The 13274-nt window shown below is 46.9% G+C and overlaps 2 protein-coding genes across 3 annotated transcripts in view; one reads left to right on the forward strand and one right to left on the reverse strand.

The window, feature by feature from the left end:
• Positions 1-5267, reverse strand: part of HPS4 (Hermansky-Pudlak syndrome 4 protein) — a 36824-nt gene extending 31557 nt beyond the window's left edge. For both annotated transcript variants that reach the window (XM_077653298.1, XM_077653297.1), the window contains exon 1: positions 4989-5267. In XM_077653298.1, coding sequence (XP_077509424.1) covers positions 4989-5139 — 151 coding nt within the window. In that variant the 5' untranslated portion in view covers positions 5140-5267. The remainder of the gene's footprint in view (positions 1-4988) is intronic.
• A 7180-nt stretch (positions 5268-12447) lies between these two features.
• The window catches only part of Alg3 (Alg3, alpha-1,3- mannosyltransferase), a 33742-nt gene continuing 32915 nt past the window's right edge, over positions 12448-13274 (forward strand). Inside the window, exon 1 of the mRNA XM_077653302.1 lies at positions 12448-12576. The gene's annotated coding sequence lies outside the window, so the exon portion shown is untranslated. The remainder of the gene's footprint in view (positions 12577-13274) is intronic.

Raw genomic sequence — 13274 nt, forward strand, 5'->3', positions numbered from 1 at the left:
GTCGCCTAGCCTTTTTTTTTTATCCTCAAGGCGGCCCTCAAGTCATACGCAAAAAGCTCTTCATCTAAATCATGTTCCCAAATCTATAATTATGAACCTCTTACGTAGTCTCTGTATTTTTAATGCTTATATTTGTTTGTCTTGTCCCGTTCAAGTCATTTCGGAAAGTATTGCCGCTAAGATTACGATACCCTTGTTTGGCTGTTTTGTTTTAAGGTATATGATGTGCGATCGAGTTTTTAACTTCCTTCTCGCTTTCCATTATTACCTTTGCCCTTACGAGTCTTTCGAGGGTTATCTGATGTTTTGGTACGTTTCTTATAAGCTTACGACTTGAACTGTTTCTTTTCGTTATCTGTGCATCTGCATACTTTTCTCATTGGACCTGCTGATATATAGTCATGGGCTATGGGTGCAAACAGAGCTCTTGCACACTCTGTACCGAAACAAAGAACAAGCAAGCAATGAAGAAAGAAAAAAATTAATGTGGATTAGCCCAGCTAATCCAGGATATACAAATAATAATAATACTTGGTTTTTGGTGGAATGGAAATGGCGCAGTATCTGTCTCATATATCGTTGGACACCTGAACAGCGCCGTAAGGGAAGGGATAAAGGAGGGAGTGAAAGAAGATAGGAACGAATAGGTCCGTAGTGGAGGGCTCCGGAATAATTTCGACCACCTGGGGATCTTTAACGTGCACTGACGTCGCACAGCACACGGGCGCCTTGGCGTTTTTCCTCCATAAAAACGCAGCCGCCGCGGTCGGGTTCGAACCCGGGAACTCCGGATCAGTAGTCGAGCGCCCTAACCACTCAGCCACCGCGGCAGGGCGGATATACAAAGCGAAAGCGAGATTGAGGTCTCCACTGAACCACGGAGCCGGTTGTGCGCCTTTTCTTTCGTGAAAATGAACGGCCTTTGCAAAGTTGCCAACGCAAATGATTTCTATGAACGCCGTCGGCGCACTTGTTTTGTTTGGTTTTTGAGGAAAGGAAACGACCCAGTAACCGTCTCACATATCTCGGTGGACACCCGAATCGCGCCGTAAAGGAAGGAATAAAGGAGGAAGGGACAGAAGAAAGAGAAAACTGAAAATTGAAAGTTGGATTTTGAGGAAAGGCGCGGCGCTGCGCAGCGGCGGTACACCTGTGGCTCGGTGCCACTAGTGGCGCATGCGCAGTGGTGACTAGTGAGCGAGCGAGAGAGAGAGAAAGTTGGCAGTGGCTTAGCTCGGCTATGTCAGGATATACGTAGCGAAAGCTATGGCATAGCATGGTAAGCCTTCGTTAATCTTGATTGCAAGTCCAGGTTAGTCTGGTTTTCTGGCTATGTTGTCGCATTAAAGACGACACAACTCTGCGTGCGGCGCACGCGAGCTCTCCTTTTCAATCCCCCGACACGTTATCGGACATGCGACGCAGTTGGCGAAGCGAGCGGAGACGAGCGCGACGACGAGGTACGCGGTTTGACGTCATACCAAACGGCGGCGGCGGCGCGCGGTGTGACGTCATGCCAGATGGCGCGGCGAGCGCGCAAAGCCCAGTAACCGTCTCACATATCTCGGTGGACACCCGAATCGCGCCGTAAAGGAAGGGATAAAGGAGGGATGGAAAGAAGAAAGAGAAAACTGAAAATTGAAAGTTGGATTTTGAGGAAAGGCGCGGCGCTGCGCAGCGGCGGAACACCTGTGGCTCGGTGCTACTTGTGGCGCATGCGCAGTTGTGACTACGGAGCGAGAGAAAAATGCGCCGTGTGTCGTCACTGCTCCTCGCGCACGCGCAGCACGGCTCTCCAGGAATCACGCGAAACTGCTCAACCTGCGGCCAGTAAAGCTTTCGCCAGAGTCCTTGAATGCTTCGATTTAAAAATTCTTCGAGGACCCCTGCATTAGATAAGGTTCGTCTTATATCTAGGACGGGTGATGGACGCCTCCAGGCGCACTCGTTCAATCGATCACAGTCGGATGCTTAGAGCGGCGTTCACCAGGCTTATTACGCGATAGCGTGTACAGCTTGTTCGGTCGAAAAGCCGTCAGCGTAGTAATAGTCGGCACCGCGAGTCGGAAATAATGGGGGCTGCGTAAAAAAAAATTCTACCATGGTAATTTGTGGTTCTAGTGATTGATGACTGATTGGTGTGTGATAGGCGACGACTAGTTAATTAGTAATTGATTAATTAAATAAAGGAAAAATAATGGAAAATGGGTTCAAAGTTGTCAAAATGCTCATAATGAAAAGCCAGTGCTTTATAATGCTAATTAAGAAATTTTAAAGTACGTAACTTAACAATTAATTAATTGAAACAATGAAAAAGAATCTAAAATGGGTTCAAAGGTGCCAAACTCCTCATAATGAAAAGCCTGGCCCACTACGCTATCACGTCATACCCCTAAGGCGGAGCTTAATTAAGGGTCCTCTCTAATTATTTTTCTCAATACTTGGAGACACTTTCAACTCCCTTCTCGCGAACGCATTTTCGGAAAACATGGCACCTCGCGCATGTACGCGGCTCGTGTATTCAAATACCAGTAAGATGCGCCTTCCACAGCCTCGCGGAACGCCATAAATGCGTCACTCAGCCATAAATGCGTATTTTGCTGCCGGACAAACATCAACATAAAGAGAAATGACCAGATAATCATTTTTTACTAAGAACAATAATTGAATGGAGCAGTCCACAGTGTCCCGTCAGTGTTTGATTCCAACAAAGGCATAGTGTTACGTGGTGAATAATTTTACTAACGTTATTGTCTTAATAATAAGGACTGTACTGACTGCTTAATTGTGAAAGTTGTATGTTGCAAATATTCCTATAGTGGTAATCAGAATGTTTTTGTTTTTTTGTACGTGTATGGAAGTGCTCCTTGCTGTCGTGTACGAGTGGTGCTTAGGGCCCAGTCAGGCGAATTATGCTTTCGCCTTTTGTACTCTGCACCAAGACGCTGTGTTGTCTGAATTTCCAGGGGAAAAAAAAAATGCCGGGACAGAGACCTCAAGTTTGTCAATTTGCGTTACATAATCAGATATCGCAACATGCTTAGCATGTGTGTCGCTAACCGAAACGGAAGAGATTAGTACTCCATGCTGCAAAAAACATGACGTGTCGTATTGGCAGACTTTCCAAGAGGAGAGTGAACGAGAGAAAAAAAAAACGAAGCATTTACATTGAGAATTGACGATTCATCATGCTGTTATTATTTCTTGTATTTCCGCTTGCGCTTTCAAGCATGCTTTGTTTTCTTCTTTATTTCGTGTACTTGTGCTTTGACCATACTTATGGTCATGAGATTGTGATTGTATACTGCTGATGCCTGAAATTCATGCTTCCTTTTGACAATTCCTCTCCTGCAATGGCCCACGGTGAGGGCTACAGTATTCTTAAATAAATAAATAAATAAATGAATAAACAAATAAATAAATAAATAAATCATAACTGCAGTTTTACAGCACAGGAGATACCGTTTTGGAAGAAAATTCGGCTGACGCTTGCGCAAATCACCGCGTGCTTCGAAGGAAGTGTAGTGTTGCGGACAGCGATACGAAACATTTTCGTAGGCATTTGCAGCAAGGGCTTCCCGGGTGTCGCCATACTGATCTCTGAACAGTTGTATGCAGCTGACGCGCTAGAGAGCTGGGAGCAACAGCGGAACCGGTTTTCGGCAGTCCTGAGTGCAGGCGTTTCGACATCTCCCTTGCCGGACAGAAAAGTCTATACGATCACACCGGAGGCACGCAGATGTGTAAATGAATGTGCGGGAAACGTGAGCTCGCGAACCAATACTTATTGAAGGCGTAAATGCTCTTGCGTGTGAAAAAAAAAAACAACATTGTGCGACATGTTTCGCTCGCTGATATTCTGGGTGAAATGATATAGTGTTAGGTCCAAGGTAAAATTAGCTGTGAAATTGGAAAAAAATTGAACAAAACGCCAATATTACCGCATGTTCGCCTTCTGTGATTCGTCGCCCTTCTGACTCGAGTACTCGTCTCCACTCGTATGCCACTACTCAGGTTCCCAAATGAGTGGCGCTGCCGCGGTGGCTCAGTGGTTATGGCGCTCGGCTGCTGACCCGAAAGACGCGGGTTCGATCCCGGCCGCAGAGGTCTAATTTCGATGGAGGCGTAATTCTAGGGGCTCGTGTGCTGTGCGAAGTCAGTGCAAGTTAAAGAACCATAGGTAGTCGAAATTTCCGGAACCCTTCACTACGGCGTTCCTCATAACCTGAGTCTCTTTGTGACGTTAAACCCCATAAACCTAAAACCTAAACCCAATGAGCGGCGTGGGTAGAAGGATCGGCGGACGAACGAGGTGCGCAAGATATGCCATCCCAAAGCACGAAGTTTGCGATGAACACCTGTTTTGTAAGTGCGGAACTTTGAAGTGCACCTGCTCTACACTACGAAGAATCCGGCTTCGGAAAAGCATATCGAAGGCACTCGGAACCTGTACATGTAGAGGTAACCTGGTTCATTTCTAAAAGGCGCCTGCAACAGAAAGGAATGAATCCGTGCGCTGCCATTCAGTGCTCACGGTTGAGCATGCATTAGCGCTTGCACTAGCACTAGAAAATCATTGCAGAAAGAAGGAAATAAAAAATTTCATATTCACGCACGAATTCTCAGGGCAGCTATACTGCAAAAATTCATTCCCATCAACTGTCCTGGGAAGTTTCTACCACATTTCCTTGTCTTCCTATTCTTCTAAGTTCACCTGAGTAAAATGAAAAAAAAAACCTGCTTCCATAGCTGCGCATCCATATATGCAGTGTGCACTATAAGTAGCCGTGTCACAGCCTAGCTTATAAGGACATGTGCGGCCGTTATTGTTATTCAGGTGATCTTGGACCTCAATTCTTATTAAGGTTAGCCCTACAGCGCATACGAAAAAGATGGTGCGAGTCTGGCGTTCAACTTCTAGAAAGCATTTCTGCACTGAAAAAGCTCGGTCTCCCCGACACGTGGTTCAGAACTGGACTAGCACTCACACTTTCGCGGAGCTGGGGCTACGACCGCTTCGCGCCGCTGCGTCATGGTCGCGGCGGCCCCGAGGTAATCCGAGAGTGCGGACAGGTATCCGGAGGCCCAGTCGAGCGCCGTGGACGCGGCAAACCAAATGACGAAAGCGGCGGCGATCATCTAAGTTTCTCCCCATCGGCGCAACGCCGGCAGCGGCGATCTTAGGGGGCGCTCACCGGGCCACCGCGCGCGCTGGAAGAAGTGGCTCCGGCTGATAAGCGCCGATTCGAAGTACACTCCACGACACGACGCCGGGGCTGATATACAAGGCAGCGAGTCTGCCCGGTGCAAGCCGAGTGCAGGGGGCTTTCAAGTTCGAGTGCCCGTAGTGGTCCAGAAGCTTTGCGTAAGCGGATACCGCAGTAGGATGTAGCTATGCCTTCCGCAGTAAGATGTGCAAGTGTGGCGCCGTTTCTTGTGAGTGCCGCTAGGCGACGCGCCTGTAGGCGACAACCGCCGCTGATACAAGGAGGGGAAGTTGGATAAGGGAGAGAAAACAGATAGGGAGGGCTTAAAACGTCAAGACCAACGAGTAGCTGTCGATACCACGCGGGAAGATAATGTAAGCGCGGGAGCTTTATACGACAGCCGTGCTTCAGCGAATGGCGCCTCTCGAGTCCGCCTTCGCTGAGCCATCGGTGGGGTGTCAGTTTTGCCATGGCGTTTGAAGCTAAAACCAGAAAGAAATAGATTGCTCAATAAACCTCTCGGTACAATCTCAAAAAAGAGGCACAGACATTTATGCACTGCAGGACCAGCGACAGGCATCTGTATAATAGAACATTTGAGCCGTCCTCTATGGTGTAAAGGAAGCGAAACCCTAAAGCAGATACTGAGTTCTACAGAGTATACGCTTGCGCTCGAGAAAAATGGCACAAGCACCGTACTGATAACAGGGCACCTGAGACAAGATTTCACTTTCTCTGTTCCGGAACGCTGGCCCGGAGACGGCTCACAACTCTACATTCATGGAGGACAACTTTGTACTTGTTTGTACTAGCTGCCACCTGTTCTGTTGTGAAATCAAGTATTATATGATTCCGCTATGATGCATAAACGGTAGGTAGTGCTTATTACTATAGATGAATGGAGATTGGGACCGCTAGAAATGTAGAAGAAAACAGTAGGAAGAGGGAAGGCAGAAAGGGTAAAAAGGCCTCCTTTCTTCTCTCTACTGCTAAATTGGCGCGTTACTTCTATGTTTTTTTTTTTGTATCTTCCTAGAGTGATGGGGCTCTCTGATAGCAGTGTGCTCTGCTTAACATTGGACAAAACAACATTGTGCACGTTTTTTTAAAGTTCTTTCAAGTTATCTCAGGTCAAGGTTTATACCGTGCCACAGCGCCTTAGCGAACGGCATCGAATTAATTTTGAACATCATCGATGTTTCAATAGGCCGGGAGCTTTCACAACGCACGAAAAAACAACAAAAGAAAACTATCTCAGCAGCAGAGCACTGCAACCACTGTGTCACAGTGGCGGGTCTACACCGAAAATAGCTGAGTTCGTACGCGCGTATGTTACATGCCATCTTTGCCGCACGAATACACTGTTACCTTCATTATGCGTATGACCCGAACGGTATACCACAAGGTAACTACTGATTTCCGACAGTCTGGGAACACGGGATAGCTAAAGAAATTCCTTTACCTCAGTGCCTCTCGCTAAAGAGGTCTGTGCACATATCAACGTGAAGTCACAAAGTGCGGCTTGTCATTTGTGCGAGTGCTGGACGGGTTCAAGCATATCCTCCTCTTTTGTGCTTCCCTTGTCTCTGCCTGTCATATCGGCGTGCGTTGACGCCACACTGTGGCCTGTTCGGTAAGCTGATTAGCATTTCCTCACAAATAAACAAGCCAGTCTTTACAAAACCCATCTTATCGTGCCCAGAAAATACACGCTACAGAACAACGGCCCGCCTCTCGCGGAAAGTTACGCGGCACCTCCGTATGGGAGGTCTGAATATTCGACGTCAGTGTCGCAGTGAAGGCTTTGGAGCCGTGGTTTCCGGTGCCACAATGCGTACATTAACGTTTATAGTCCCGCTCAGCGGAAAACCGGGCGTCGTAGTGTTTGGCACTGTATCCAGGGCATCCGGATTGGTTGAAAAAGTCGTGATGTCACAAACACATCACTTCGCGCGGGTAATTCAAACACCCCACAACGATCACACAGTGCAACACTGATGACGTTACTACACAATTCGTCATTGGTGCACAGGGTCGTGACGTCATTGCACCAACATTACGCAGTGCCTCTGAAGGAAGAACAGCAATTGCGCTGGAAAGAAAAAAACTGTCGAACTGGGATTCGAATTCGCTGCCACTTTGGTCGTAAGCTGGATACGCTACCACTCGACCAATTAGAGAACTTTTTTTGAAGAACTCGACCACTGAAGGACGTTCGTTCGAATTGGACAAAGGTAGGACTGTGTGTATTGTGGAAAATCCAAAAAATAAAGAAGCAAGAAATACAATAGAGAAATTAACCTACCTGTACATTACCTATATTTAAGAACCCTTTCTTTCTGCGGTAGCAAATTTTAAATCCCGCGAATGAAGAACAAACAACGCACGAAATCCCGCAGGAGACATGAAAGAGTCCCTCAGAATGCACCTCACGTTATATTCGGACCCAAGGTATGAACATGGAGAGCGAATGCTTTCGAGCTTTTTGAGGTAACTGAAGCGGCCTTCGCCGCCAGGCTTAAGAGCCACTAGACGAAGCCAGCTTTTTATTGACCTTGGGGCAAAGTGCGCCATATGCAAGTTCAAAGGAGGGTACGTGGCTGTGGAGAAACGGGCGCATGATTGGGCAGCTGGAAACAATAGAGATATTTAGCATACCGGATACTTATTAGCGGAGACGTATACCGGTATTACGTAAGGGGGCTGCGCATGCGCTGTGGCAAATGTGTGGCCGGGTAGGACTACCGCGCATGCGCAAAAGGCGTGCTAAATCTCTCATGAGTAGCAGCGGCACAGCGGTGACGACGGCTGAGAGGCGGCGTGCAATAACGTACTGGGGGCTTGAACAGTTTTAGAACATCATAACCGCAATAAAACTGTACAAGAATTCTCCTCAGCTCTTAAACTCCTTGCTCGCGTTATATAAGCTAAAATATACAGATCTCTGTAACAACAATTGCATCAAAAATTATAATGTGACTTTTAACACACAAATTCGTGCACAATGGTTAATTAAATCCGCGTTTTCTCGCAGAATCGCAGGAAACTATAGGTGCCTCACCTATTTTCAACTACCTATTTTGTGTGCTTGCTTTAAATATATATATATATATATATATATATATATATATATATATATATATATATATATATATATATATATATATATATATATATATATATATATATATAGTTCAATATGTATACGTTGTAACCGACGCTTATGAAATATACCCTCGTACTGATTGCTTTTAGGTCATTTGGAACAAAAATAAAATAACTACGCCGTTGGAAATTCGGTTCAAGTCTTGTTTACTGTTTTAGTTCACATGAGACAACAGACGACGTACTCAGCGACATCATGTAAGCCTGCAAATAGCCTTCAAAAACAGGGCAGCAAGACAGGGAGGTTTCTTACCCAACAATTCTGGAAAAAAGTATTCTTTAGCGAGAAACTGCTTATCAACGCAATTTTTTTTTCATATAATGTAAGATTTCACGATAACAATCAATATATCCGCTGGTCACCAATGGCAGTCTTGTATTTTTTTTTTCTATTGACGTTTTTGCTGTCGTCAAAAGCGTTCCCATTGCTTTTCTATGGCGGTCCTAACTGTTCGATGCGATCAATGGAAACACTTTGAAAGATTTTCCTACATATCAGAGTAATGGACCATTACCTTCAACATTTCCGTAACAGTGTCTTACCGTTTTCCAATTTTAAAAATAATTGTCCGAGAATGTTGAACATGCTTACTTTTGCCGACAGGTGCACAATGGGATTGCCATTTTACCGTGATAGGTACACACGACAATCTTATAAAAAACGTAAACGAAGATTCATGAAGGATGTCGAAGTTGTTTGCGCAAGCAGCTTCGCAAACATCACGCCTTATGTGACACTTATGATGTCGGGTATCCTTGAAATGATAGCAAAATTAAAACGAGAGACGTACGATTGGCACGCCTCGGATTACTGTGCCAGTATGTGTGTTCAACACGTGATGCGCACACGTACAGAAGCAGGCCCCTAGGCCTTCATTATGAAAGCAGGCCACGCGAACAATTGACGCGATTGTTCTGTTGGCTGGTGTGTGTGCGTGTGTGTGTGTGTATGTGTGTGTGTGGGGGGGGGTGCACGTGCACGCACATAAAAATGCAACCGGCCCCGAAAACACCTCTCTGTCAACATTCAGAGCGCCCATTTCTGGCTATGAATATGTGATGAGTTCACAAGACCACTGTGATTGTACAAATATTAGCGCGATAATGGCAGCCTTCAGCTCATTAAGCACGTTTCGTCATATTCGCCTATCACTCTCAAGGTTTTACAAGGAGAATAACGATATGGTAAAAAACTGAAGTAAAAATTTTCTCCGTGGGACTATACTTTGTGCCTGTCACGTGACAGTCTGATCAAGTCATCTTGTCATCGTGTACTAACAGTTAACTACCCGATGTCCTCACTTTAAAACTTGGTCATCTAGCTGTCCACCACCCTACAATAATAATTTGAATTGCTGTCTTGAATGTAACGTCATTAACTACATTAAGCTTTTATTAATCTGGATTTATTAAGCGGAAGTAAGGTATATGAGTCAGCACACCTTGTGAAGATATAGAAAATATGCAACACACAACATGGCTGCATAGAGACTGTACAGACTCTCGGCAGGTGTGGTGATGTATAGTCACACCTCGCACCATTGTTTTGATAAATCAGAAAGAAACTGTTCATCGTGACAAGGATGGAATTGAATTTTCGGACGCTGTCAACATCGGCGTTGTGTTGGTGGCTTTCCGTCTGTCTGTATCGTCGGCCTGCATTTTCCACCGTGGATTCGTACCAACTCTCTCAGTATTCCATTTTCGATTGTCAGCAGCTTTCAAGAAAAGCACCAAATGAAGAAGCACGCGGCGCCTCCCTAAGATCTGATTTTTTCAGTTTGTGGACATCGGCAGCGTCTTCAGGACCTCCTTGCGTGGTTCCCATCGGCTCCCGGGATAGCTCTACAATAGTGTTTGTGTTTCTATCGCGGCTGCCTGCGTAATAGATACCTGCACTGTCAATGTTCTTATTTCGTTCGGAGTTAGAGCGCACTATAGCGTGGCAAGAACAGTCCGTACCTCTTTCGGCTCGGTGCTCGAACCCTGCAGTGGACCTCTCTCTTCACACGGCGACGGGACATGTAAGGAAGCCCACTCTTGGGCTGCGTACTGATACCGTGCGCGGAGTGAAATAAGTAGACACTCATAAGTTTTATAACACGTTTCTTTCATTTGAGGAGAAGAAAATGACTGTGGGAAGCGTACATTGTTGTCCGAAATTTTTCTAAAGTGCCCGATTCGTCGCGAATACCTACACATGGACAAAATATTTTAGTCTCGCGATATTTGCCGAGTGCTATACGCATAAGTTCGCCTTATTTAGCGGAATATTAGGAGGCGTCTCTGGACTGTTCGAGCTTTAATGAATGCAACCAATCTTCTTTTAACGATTTAATTTTCTGCAGTATTTCCAATGTATGTAGGCTTTACATGACAGAAGCGGATTCCAATAACCTGTTCAGGCCCATTGAACACACTGCCCGGGAAGCTGTAATGTCTTTGTGCTTTGTGCAACTGTTGTTGCTTTTTTTTTTTAAGTGGTCTGACATGCCTAGCGTCTAAACGTCAGAAAATTAAATCATAGATCATAGATATGAGCGGGTTGGGTTTTTGATTGATGAAACTGTCACTCCAGCAGCGATCAAAGATGCATCAGTTAACAAGAAACTTATACTTCGGTATGAAAAAATGTCAAGCAATTTCATTCGCATGGTGGAGCGCAGGTGAACGCCACACATTTTGCAGCGTGTAACAAACCTTGAACGCCATTCGGGAAGTCTTCAAGTGCGCGCCTTTTTGATGATGCGATACGAGAGGCCCCTTTGTGGGTGCTTTCCCGAACTAGTTTCTAAGCCCTCACAAATGTGTCAGATGGGCTGCACCACGTGCATTTTTTGCCCTGGAGTTGAAGGTAGGACCCGCCGGCATGGCTCAGTAGCTTTGGCGTTCGGCTGCTGATCCCAAGGTCGAGGGTTCGAACCCGCTCGCGGCGGCCGTATTTCAAATGCAAAAATTCACAGGGACATGTAATTCCGTTATGTGCTGGCAATGAGATAGTTAGAGAGGACGTTGATGCCTTTACCGGAAGTGACTTCACTTCCGGTTTGGTGACGTCACCTCGCTCCAGTCAATGAGAAATCTTATGACCAACGACGCATTTTGGCCCCATGAGGCTTCTAATCACACTAAAAAATTCCGTGTGCTGTGCGATGTCGGCGCACGTTAAAGAACCTGAGGTGGTTTATATATTAATCAGGAGACCTCGGCGACGGTCTCTCACAGCCCAAATATGTGTCGCTTCGAGTCGTTAAATTCTATATAACTACTGATCCGGAGTTCCCGGGTTCGAACCCGACCGCGGCGGCTGCGTTTTTATGGAGGAAAAACGCTAAGGCGCCCGTGTGCTGTGCGATGTCAGTGCACGTTAAAGATCCCCAGGTGGTCGAAATTATTTCGGAGCCCTCCACTACGGCACCTCTTCTTCCTTTCTTCTTTCACTCCCTCCTTTACCCCTTCCCTTACGGCGCGGTTCAGGTGTCCAACGATATATGAGACAGATACTGCGCCATTTCCTTTCCCTCAAAAACTAAAAACCAAAACCCACAAAATTGATTTGTTCGTGCACCAGCTCGTTTAGATGGACAGGGTCGGAAAGGGTTAAATGGCCGAACTAAAGGTTTATAGGGCATTAAGTTCACTTCTTACGTACAATGTCGAAGCGATATTGTTAAGCATTCAACTATTCTCTCTCCCTTAACACGAGAGCTGATCATTAGACCGCATGGTTCAGCGGTGAACGCAAGTGGACCCTGCAAGCTCTGCACACCCCACTGAGCTCACTGTTACGCATCGAACAAAGCAATGACCGCTGCCGCTGGCCGGTTATCGCGGGACAAGAATCGAAGTTGTGTCAACAAGCGCATGTCGATGACAATGCCGTCTCCGTCTGTATGTATGCCCCGGGAGAGTACCAGCTATTATCGCGTCCCCCTCGCGCGCATATGTGTGCCAAAGTAAACCGGCAACCGCGAATCAGCTACGCAAACACCATGCAGCGGCCGCCGAAAGGCTTTCGGATCGCGCTTTCCGTCACACGGAGAGAGCTGCATGTGGCGGCTTCCAGGGAAGGAAAGAAAATTTGCCAGGCTGCAGCAAAATTTTACCTAGCGCTGCTCGGTCGGACCATGACAGGTGACACAGGGTGGCGAGCCCACCCCGTGCGGATCCCAGGGACGAGGAGCTACAGGCCTTGAGGGAGGAGGTAAGCCGCCTTCCCTCCCTGATCCCCACCCCGTCCCACACAGACACCCTCATCACCCCGACTCCTCCCTAACCAACCCATTTCTCAACCCTACCACCCACCCACCAAAAAGAAACTCGCAACGAAATCCCCACCCCCACGTCACCCAAGACGATCACAGGAAACTAGAAGAAAAACTCAACGCAAAATTACAAGAAATGGAGGCGCGCCTTGGAACTTCATAGATCAGCTCACCTGCTGCTCCCTACCCTACTCTCCTTGATGCCCGCTACCTCGATCAATTCCTCTCTTCCTGTAAGCTCTGCGGGAAACCGGGAGACTTTCTTCACGTCCTCCTCACATGTCCTACCTTCCCACACCCTCCATTTCCAACCACGGCGGATTCATACTGGGAGACTCTCCTTGACAGATCCGCTGCTGCTGACCAGCACCGGATAATGTCTGGCGCCCTGAAGCGGATAGCCCTCGAAGGGCTGTCCTTTGCCCTGTAAGGGCAGCCCCCTAAGGGTTGCCCAGTGCCATGTTAGGGGTTTGCCTCTCCCCCCCCCCCCCCCCCGCTCGGTATTTGGCAATAAATGTTTCCACCACCACCACCTAACAGTTTGAACAGCAGATGGAACAAATGTTCACCAGAATGATCCGGGCGCCGGAAATGTGCTCGTGAGTGTAGTGAGGCCGCACGTGCGAGGGGCCAGGAG

Source organism: Amblyomma americanum, chromosome 2, assembly GCF_052857255.1.
Source record: "Amblyomma americanum isolate KBUSLIRL-KWMA chromosome 2, ASM5285725v1, whole genome shotgun sequence".
Classification (NCBI taxonomy): domain Eukaryota; kingdom Metazoa; phylum Arthropoda; class Arachnida; order Ixodida; family Ixodidae; genus Amblyomma; species Amblyomma americanum.